Here is a 10,559-nt window from a genome sequence, read left to right on the forward strand (position 1 = left end):
TTTTTCTGGGTTTCAGAGTTAAGCCTCTGGCGCCACCTAGTGGAATTCCAGTTAAGGAACCAGCTGAGATCGGCTACTGGTATTCTGTATCTCCCTACAGGTGGGAAATATATCCTTATCAAAAAAGTCTGCTAAGTCTATCTGGCGTCGATAGAGAGACGTGCTAGTTCATAAGTAATCATGGCAACACGTTGGGGAATCTGCAGTGCAGGGAAAATCAGCCACGACTTTTCAGTTGCTCTGAGGACCCTACCTCACGACGACCACCAGGTAAACGTTATTTGTGTTTGGGAATGAGGGGGAATCCTAAAACACTTGCGCGATTAGGCTACTCGTTTATAAGCAAGGGGTGAAGTGTATTTTTGAGAAGACATTTGGTATTATTGCAGAATAATTGAATGAATGTTTTATTCGTTAGTGACATCAGTGAGAAGAAAACATATTTTTTTGTAAATAATATGTTCCATGTTCTGTGGTTGCGTAATTGTCCATTTATTGCATGTTGTGTAAATGTTTACCGTAATTCTCCTAATACTGGGACAATCAAATATTAATTTATGTTAAGTAAGGCACAATGTGTAATTTCAACATCCTGACCCTGCCAAATTGAGGAATGTTGTTGAGGAAAAGCTAACATAAATGTTTATGGGATTCAAGTAAGAAATTAAAAGTTATTTAAAACGCTATTATCACTCTAAATACTATTACCATCTATGACCACTTTGGAAATAAGCATTTTAAGTGCTATCCCCTAGGAATACATCTTGTTGTATATATTTTTTTACAAAATAAATTATATTCAATTTACCTCTAATTGAAACAATTAAAATTGTTATATTTTTCAGATTGTGGCTGTTGCTGCTCGGAATCTCCATCATGCACAAGAGTTTGCCAAAAAGCACAACATCCCAAGAGTCTATGGGAGCTATGAGGAGCTAGCAAAAGACTCAGACATAGGTGGGTTCTATCATGAAATCCCTTACCCTGGTACAGATCTGGTTAAAAAATGTGACCTTGACTCATGCTCTTGACAAGAGATACTGTATAGCCAAGGTGTTTGACCATTTCAGGCCACAAATCATCTGTAACCTTGGGATAGAACCTGATAACCAATGTGGTATAGGCTTGTTGCCTTAAATTGACTGGAGCTGTAAACCCATGTTCGTACCCCTATCTTTCTTTGCAGATGTGGTGTATGTGGGAACCATCCACTCTCACCACCTGAGCACAGGTAAGCTCTTCTTGACCTCCCATAAGAACGTGCTCATAGAGAAACCCCTGGCCATGAATCTAAGAGAGGTACTGGAGCTCACCAACACAGCCAAGGAGAATGATGTCTTTCTGATGGAGGTACTGTACAGGGGGACACCTGACACTTTAAACATGTTCATACAAGTTTGCTCTAAAGCTCCTTCTGATCATATACTTCCGCATACAGTACATCAACACTGACATATTTATACTGCGGTATGGTTTGTCCTGAATAATATATGTTGGGCTGACGTACAGTACCAGTCAAAAGTTTGGACACACCTACTCATTCAAGGTCTTTCTTTATTTGTATTATTTTCTACATTGTAGAATAATAGTGAAGACATCAACACTATGAAATGACACATATGGAATCATGTAGTAACCAAAAACGTGTTAGACAAATGAAAATATATTTGAGATTCTTCAAAGTAGCCACTCTTTGCCTTGATGACAGCTTTGCACAGTCTTGGCATTCTCTCAACCAGCTTCACGAGATAGTCACCTGGAATGGATTTCAATGAACAGGTGTGCCTTATTAAAAGTGCATTTGTGGAATTTCTTTGGTATACAGAGTATAGCCCTAGGTAAAAGACCATGTCCATATTATGGCAAGAACAGCTTAAATAAGCAAAGAGAAACAACAGTCCATCATTACTTTAAGACATGAAGGTCAGTCAATACGGATAATTTCAAGAATTTTATGAAACTATGATGAAACTGGATCTCATGAGGACCGCCACAGGAAAGGAAGACCCAGAGTTACCTCTTCTGCAGAGGATAAGTTCATTAGAGTTACCAGCCTCAGACATCGGCAATTAACTGCACCTCAGATTGCAGCCCAAATAAATGCTTCACAGAGTTCAAGTAACAGACACATCTCAACATCAACTGTTCAGAGGAGACTGCGTGAATCAGGCCTTCGTGGTCGAATTGCTGCAAAGCAATCACTACTAAAGGACACCAATAAGAAGACAAGACTTTCTGGTGCAAGAAACACAAGCAATGGACATTAGACCGGTGGAAATCTGTCCTTTGGTCTGATGAGTCCAAAATGTGCGATTTTTGGTTCCAACCGCTGTGTCTTTGTAAGACACAGAGTACTTGAACGGATGATCTATACATATGTGGTTCCCACCGTAAAGCATGGAGGAGGTGGAGTGATGGTGCTTTGCTGGTGACACTGTCCGTGATTTATTTAGAATTCAAGGCACACCTAACCAGCATGGCTACCACAACTTTCTGCAGTGATACGCCATCCCATCTGGTTTGAGCTTAGTGGGACTATCATTTGTTTTTCAACAGGACAATGACCCAACACACCTCCAGGCTGTGTAAGTGCTATTTGACCAAGAAGGAGAGTGATGGAGTGCCCATCAGATGACCTGGCCTCTAAAATCACCCGACCTCAACCCAATTGAGATGGTTTGGGATGAGTTGGACCTCAGAGTGAAGGAAAAGCAGCTAACAAGTGCTCAGCATATGTGGGAACTCCTGCAAGACTGTTGGAAAAGCATTCCTTATAAAGCTGGTTGAGAGAATGTTAAGAGTGTGCAAAGGTGTCATTAAGGCGAAAGGTGGTGACTTTGAAGAATCTCAAATCTAAAATATATTTTGATTGTTTAACACCTTTTTGGTTACTACATGATTCCATATGTGTTATTTCATAGTTTTGATGTCTTCACTATTATTCTACAATGCAGTGAAGCATTCCTCCTATATCCCCCTTCATACACACCAGATAGCCTCTATTGTAGAGAAGTATTGCAGTAGTAAGACATCCCTCTTATATCTACAGTGTCAAGAAAAAGTATGCGAACCCTTTGGAATTACATGGATTACTGCATAAATTGGTCATAACATTTGATCTGATCTTCATCTAAGTCACAACAATAGACAAATACAGTCTGCTTAAATTAATAAAACTCAATATTGTGTTTTTCTTGTCTATATTGAATACACCATTTAAGCAATCCAATCATTTAACACCATTTAAGCAGTCCAAGCACTCACAAAAATGTTGTTTGCTATTCACAAGAACCATTGCCTGATGTGAACCATGCCTCAAACAAAAAAGGATTTCAGAAGACCTAAGATTAAGATTTGTTGACTTGCATAAAGCTGGAAAGGGTTACAAAATTATCTCTAAAAGCCTTCATCAGTCCACGGTAAGACAAATGTCTATAAATGGAGAAAGTTCAGCACTGTTGCTACTCTCCCTAGGAGTGGCCACTCTGCAAATATGACTGCAAGAGCACAGCGCAGAACACTCAATGAAGTTAAGAAGAATCCTAGAGTGGCACCTAAAGACTTATAGAAATCTCTGGAACATGCTTACATCTCTGTTGACCAATCTACGATACGTAAAACACTAAACAAGAATGATGTTCATGGGAGGACACCACCGAAGAAGTAATTGGATTATTTTGTGTTCACATTTTGAATCGGAGGTGTTATTGTGTGTAAGTGCATTTTTCTGTGAACCTTCTGCTCGCTGTACCTGATTCCTACCTTCCACTCCTAGTCATCCGTGACACTCAACAGGAGTTTGGTGATGCAACAGGACAATGACCCAAAACACAGAAGTAAATCAACAACAGAATGGCTTCAACAGAAAACAAATACGCCTTCTGGAGTGACCCAGTCAGAGTCCTGACCTCAACCCGATTGAGATGCTGTGGCATGACGTCGAGAGCGGTTCACACCAGACATCCCAAGAATATTGCTGAACTGAAACAGTTTTGTAAAGAGGAATGGTCCAAAATTCCTCCTGACCGTTGTGCACGTCTGATCCGCAACTACAGAAAATGTTTGGCTAAGTTTATTCCTGCCAAAGGACGGTCAACCAGTTATTAAATTCAAGGGTTAACATACTTTTTCCACCCTGCACTAGAGGTCGACTGATTAATCGGCATGGCATGGCCGATTAATTAGGGCCGATTTCAAGTTTTCATAACAATCGGTAATCTTCCTTTTTGGACGCCGATTATGGCCGATTACATTGCAATCCACGAGGAGACTGCGTAGCAGGCTGACCACCTGTTACGCGAATGCAGCATCAAAAGGACCTTGTGGCTTCAAGGAGCCAAGGTAAGTTGCTAGCTAGCATTAAACTTATCTTATAAAAAACAATCAATCTTCACATAATCACTACACATGGATAAAAACACATTGCATAAAAATGAATGTGGTGCCTGTTAATTTATCATTGAATTACAGGCTTCTTAAACTTCAACAAACGGGTGATGATTTAACAAAAGCGCATTCGGGAAAAAAGCACATTGGTTGCACTTATGTACCTAACCATAAACAACAATGCCTTTCTTAATATCAATACACAGAGGTATTTTTTTTTAAACCTGCAAATTCATTAGCAGGCAATATTAACTAGGGAAACTGTGTCACTTCTCTTGCGTTCAGTGCAAGCAGAGTCAGGGTATATGCAACAGTTTGGGCCGCCTGTTTCGTTGCAAACTGTGTGAAGACCACTTCTTCCTAACAAAGACCGTAATTAATTTGCCAGAATTTTACATAATAATGACATAACATTGAAGGTTGTGCAATGTAACAGCAATATTTAGACTTAGGGTTGCCACCCGTTTGATAAAATACATAACGGTTCTGTATTTCACTGAAATAATAAATATTTTGTATTCAAAATTATATTTTCCAGATTTGACCATATTAATGACCAAAGGCTCATATTTCTATGTGCTTATTATATCATAATCAAGTCTATGATTTGATATTTGATAGAGCAGTCTGACTGAGTGGTGGTAGGCAGCTGCAGGCTCGTAAGCATTCATTCAAACAGCACTTTAATGCGGTGGCCAGCAGCTCTTAGCAATGCTTGAATCACAGCGCTGTTAATGACTTCAAGCCTATCAACTCCCGAGATTAGGCTGGCAATACTAAAGTGCCTATAAGAACATCCAATAGTCAAAGGTATATGAAATACAAATGGTATAGAGAGAAATAGTCAACGCGTCATAATTCCTATAATAACTGCAACCTAAAAAATTCTTAACTGGGAATATTGAAGACTCATGTTAAAAGGAACCACCAGCTTTCATATGTTCTGAGCAAGGAACTTAAACGTTAGCTTTTTTACATGGCACATATTGCACTTTTACTTTCTTCTCCAACACTGTGTTTTGGCATTATTTAAACCAAATTGAACATGTTTCATTATTTATTTGAGACTAAATTGATTTTATTGATGTATTATATTAAGTTAAAATAAAAGTGTTCATTGTTCAATCAGTATTGTTGTAATTGTCTTTATTACAAATACATATAAAAAAATCAGCCGATTATACGTATCGGCTTTTTTTGGTCCTCCAATAATCGGTATCGGCGTTGAAAAATCATAGTCGGTCGACCTCTACCCTGCACTGTGAATGTTTACACGGTGTGTTCACTAAAGACATGAAATCGTATACTTGTTTGTGTGTTATTAGTTTAAGCAGACTGTGTTTGTCTATTGTTGTGACTTAGATAGAGATCAGATCCATTTTATTCTGAAATCAAGGTAATTCCAAAGGGTTCACATACTTTTTCTTCTTCTCCGTTATATCTCCCAGGCCATCTGGACTCGTTTCTTCCCTGTGTCTGTAGAGGTGGGCAGGCTGCTGGGCCAGGGTGAGGTGGGAGAGGTCCAGATGGTAAGGGCCGACCTGGGAGCCCCCCTCACACACATCCCTCGCCTGACCCATAGAGAGCTAGGTGGAGGGGCACTACTGGACCTGGGGATCTACTGCCTGCAGTTTGTCTTCATGGTGTTCAATGGGGAGAGACCGGAGTCCATCCAAGCCATGGGAAACTGTATTGACACAGGTAATTGGTGGTATTCTGACTTGAGATCCACTTGCTTAACTTACACACCAGAGTTTCCCTTTTCAAGTCTCCAACTGAAATAAATAAATAGTTTTGCTATTTCTAATGCTTTGTATTTGCACCTCCAGGAGTGGATGGAACAGTAGTTTTGGTCTTAAAGTTCTCTGGGAACAGAATGGCTGTGTGCATGTGCTCCATCACGATGATGCTGACAAATGATGCTGTTATCACTGGGACCAAGGGGACCATCAAGGTAGGAATTAGCAGACACAGAGACACAGAGGAAATTCATTATTCTAACAAGTCACAGCCAGAGGAGGGTGGGGGAAGAAGTGCACACTATAGTTATTGATCTAATGATGAAGATTTTGAATAAATTAAACAAGTTTATGATTCATTGAAGTGCTGATTTTTAATGAACATTTCCATAGCCTCCTGAACAACTTCAATAACCTACGTATACTGAACAAAAATATTAACGTGGACAGCTGATGAAACTGTGGGTTTGCACAATTGAAGAATTTCTGCACCAACCGTCAGAAACCGTCTCAGGGAAGCTCATCTGCGTGCTCGTCGTCCTCAGCAGGGTCTTGACCTGACTGCAGTTCGGTGTCATAATCGACTTCACTGGGCAACTGATCACCTTCAATGGCCACTGGCACGCTGGACAAGTGTGCTCTTCACGGATGAATCCCGGTGTCATCTGTACTGGGCAGATGGCAGACAGTGTGTATATCGTTGTGTGGGCGAGAGGTTTTCTGATGTCAGAGTGTGAACATAGTGCCTCATGGTGGCAGTGGGGTTATGGTATGGTCAGGCATAAGCTACAGACAACGAACACAATTGCATTTTATCGATGGCAATTTTAATGCACAGAGATTCCGTGACGAGATCTTGAGGCCCATTGTCGTCCCATACATCCACCACCATCACCTCATGTTTCAGCATGATAATGTATGGCCCCATGTCGCAAGGATCTGTACACAATTCCTGGAAGCTGAAAATGTCCCAGTTCTTCCATGACCTGCATACTTTTGTCACCCATTGAGCATGTTTGGGATGCTCTGGCTCAACGTTTACGACAGCGTGTTCCAGTTCCTGCCAATATCCAGCATCATTGCACTGCCATTGAAGAGGAGGGTGACAACATTTCACAGGCCACAATCAACAGCCTCATCAACTCTACGTGAAGGAAATGGTGGTCACACTGGATACTGATTGGGTTTTTGATCCACTCCCCTTCTTTTTTTAGGTATCTGTGACAATCAAATGCATACTTATATGTATTCCGAATCATGTGAAATCCATAGACAAGGGCCTAATTAATTCATTTCAATTGACTGATTTCCTTATATGAACTGAACTGCATGCTGCGTTTATATTTTTTTGCTCAGTGTGGTTCATTTGATACGTTTGAGAGTTTATTATTCAGAGTACCATAGTGTTTATCAAAACTTGATTTTGATTAAGCACACCACCATTTATTAGTATCATCAAACAAGCCTCTCTCTTCAATTCCCTATTGAGATCAACAAAGTGTGACATTAATGGCATATCAATGGCTTCAGAGAAAATATCATACTAGGTGTTGTTTCTATCTGAGGTCCCCAACCACATGTGGTGTCCTACGAGCCTGGAGGTGAATGGAGAGGTGACGCAATACCCTCTCCCTGAGCCCAGCCTTCCCCTCAACTTCATTCACAGTACTGGGCTGCGCTACGAAGCAGAGGAGGTCAGGCAGTGTCTGCTTAAAGGTAGGCTTTACACAAAGCAACTTGAACCATTTAATATTACAACACACCTTACTGAAATCAAAATAGAGTTTGCACCAAAAACAGCCCAAGCCGATAGGGGAAATGGTATGGGAATCTGCAGGTTTGAGACCGAGGACATTGCAGTCGGAATTACTCGATTTACAAATCACCTTGCATCCCAAATAACTAGTCATTATGTGATCAAGATTAGCGATTGTGCACTTTGCCTTGCTCAAACATGCTGATTGTTTCCATCAGAGCTGAAGGAGAGCTCTGGAATGCCTTGGTCACACTCACACCTTCTCGCCGAGGTCATGGATGAAGCCAGAAGACAAGTGGGAGTGACATATAATCAAGACAGCATCCAATGAGAAATAATGCAACCCAAGTCCCCCTTTCTCAGTCATGGATGCACTCTCTACCGATGCTAGTCAGCAGGTGACTTCGGTCCAATGAATGCTATAGGTTATGCTGTTATGATGGTAAACTAATGGGGTGTGCTTGGGGCGGCTCCCTCTGATCTGCCTGGTAATAATGGCCTGTGTCCCAAATGGCACCATATTCCCTTTATGGTGCACACCAGTGCATGAGTCCTGATCAAAGTAGTGAACAGGGTGCCATTTGGGATGCAGACATGGTCTCAGGAGGTTTTAATAACTTATGAGGCTAATCGGCCTATGATGTTTATTTCATGAGGACCAACCCATTCATGGTGAATTTGTTTTTGGATATGTGCCAGTTATGTTCAGCTTGCCAGCATCCATCCTATTGAGTTTGCTGTTTTACTTGTTTGACCTCAAGCGATTGGCCAGTCACTTAGTAGGTAATAGGTTACAACAGAACAGACTACGTGTTACCTTGCTAGTTAGAGAGAACATTGATCTCCAGATGGGAGTTGAGTACAATACTCCTCATTCTGCTAATGTAACATAGGCTACCACCACTGCAGAGGAGATGATCAGCAGGCCTATTGCTTATTTCCTTATTTTTATATCATTTTGGAAAGTGACTAATTATGGCCACAACAAGGTCAAGGTCATCCAAGGTCACACAGAGGTTCTTAGCAGTCTGGGAGGTTGTGTCACAGACCGAGTCTCCGTGCCATAGAAATTCAGACATAAAACCAGACGTTTATTGAAGTTGTGTATTGATTGCATTGATGAGGACTCTCATTAAATAATTGTAAAGATATCCTCATTAGTTCACCTGTAAAAGAGAGATATGCATGTTTAGTGCTTCTACACCTGCATTGCTTGCTGTTTGGGGTTTTAGGCTGGGTTTCTGTACAGCACAGATATATCAGCTGATGTAAGAAGGGCTATATAAATAAATTAGATGTTTGATTTTTTTTTAGTTTAGTCGGAACGTTGGTAATTGGTTTTAGAGCGTGAATGTTAATATAAGGATGTTGTTTTAAAGTGACTACTAATGTAATGAAATGCGATCACCATTTATATGGATAAATAAATGTTTTACAATTAACGTTATTGAAAGAGCTGTTAGTTCCTGGTGCGTCTCCCACAAATGTGTCAAATGTGCGCTCAGGAGCGGAAGGTTTATGCTGTGACGTGAGTATGGCAAAGTTAGCTAATTCCCGGGGAAGACATGGTTGTATCACTGTGTTATTTATGCTTAAAGAATGGTTTAAACCACTTATTAATGTGTGGATACACAGGCATATTTAAAGCCTAAGTTATGTTTTGAATGAGTTCGATTTGTGATTTAATTCAGTTCCCTTTGAATCAGCTGTTGTTTTCTCTAAGGAGAAAAGCCTGCACACATTTAAAAACTATACGTTACTTATCCTTTTATCTATAAAATGTCTTGCACAACTAGCTAATTTTGGTTTGATTACTTTGCACATATATTTTGGGATTCCACCCCTGTAAATGTGATTTGCCTGATGAGGCACGAGTGGTGTAATTTCATTGAAGTGCATTTGTCTCCACGTTTCCTCACCTCTGCTTCTCGATTACCTTTGACCTTTTTCAAAAGCAGGACAGGACTGAGGAGCATCGAGCAAAACCAATTGAGATTCTCCCAATAATTGTGCACTTGCTCCCCTATAAGCAAAATCCATGAGGGGGCGTGTACAAGTGCCATAGAATTAGGAGCAAGGCCTGCCAAGAGCAGAGCCCAGTAGGCTAGTGGTTAGAGCATTCGACTAGTAACCGGAAGGTTGCAGTGTTCAAACCCCTGAGCTGGCAAGGTACACATCTGTCATTCTGCCCCTGAACAGGCAGTTAACCTGTCTTTGAAAATAAGAATTTCTTCTTAACTGACTTGCATAGTTAAATATAGGTTATAAAATATAAATACATTGGACTTATTAGTGCCAAGAATTAGAACAATTTAATAGTAATTCTCTTGACTTTGCAGAGTCTCTGCACTCAACTGATTTTAGTGGAGCATGGCAACTGTCCGAAATGGGTAGAAATAGGCGACCATGTGTAAGATTTAGATCAACTTAGAATAATCATTCATAATATTTTATTTTTATTTGGGATTATTTGATCCTTTGTTATGTAATATTTAAACATTAGATCATTGGGTATTAATTCCTGTTTTTCTCCAACCCTGTTCCCTCCCGGTGAAGTGTGAAAGGGATCCACATCATATCAACCATAGCAACCTACTGGGACATGGGGTGTTTCATCCTGCAAAAGGGTTGCTACAAGCATGTTGGGAACATGAGCAAGGATGGAACATGAGCTTTGG

General features: G+C 40.5%; 1 protein-coding gene across 1 annotated transcript; it reads left to right on the forward strand.

The window, feature by feature from the left end:
- The first annotated feature begins 68 nt into the window (after positions 1-68).
- LOC135519288 (trans-1,2-dihydrobenzene-1,2-diol dehydrogenase-like) lies at positions 69-9,323 on the forward strand. Its single transcript, XM_064944436.1, has 7 exons — positions 69-270; positions 846-957; positions 1,187-1,350; positions 5,835-6,087; positions 6,216-6,340; positions 7,691-7,841; positions 8,100-9,323. The coding sequence occupies exons 1-7, from the start codon at positions 181-183 to the stop codon at positions 8,210-8,212; spliced, it is 1,008 nt and encodes a 335-aa protein (XP_064800508.1). The 5' UTR covers positions 69-180; the 3' UTR covers positions 8,213-9,323.
- Positions 9,324-10,559: the final 1,236 nt, after the last annotated feature.

Source organism: Oncorhynchus masou, chromosome 29 (genome assembly GCF_036934945.1).
Source record: "Oncorhynchus masou masou isolate Uvic2021 chromosome 29, UVic_Omas_1.1, whole genome shotgun sequence".
Classification (NCBI taxonomy): Eukaryota; Metazoa; Chordata; class Actinopteri; order Salmoniformes; family Salmonidae; genus Oncorhynchus; species Oncorhynchus masou.

Excerpts from the sequence above, each read along its gene's own strand:
- LOC135519288 (XM_064944436.1), top strand. The coding sequence starts at position 181 with ATGGCAACACGTTGGGGAATCTGCAGTGCAGGGAAAATCAGCCACGAC. Across the intron at positions 271-845 it reads TACCTCACGACGACCACCAG|ATTGTGGCTGTTGCTGCTCG; the intron begins GTAAACGTTATT and ends TATATTTTTCAG. Across the intron at positions 1,351-5,834 it reads ATGATGTCTTTCTGATGGAG|GCCATCTGGACTCGTTTCTT; the intron begins GTACTGTACAGG and ends TATATCTCCCAG.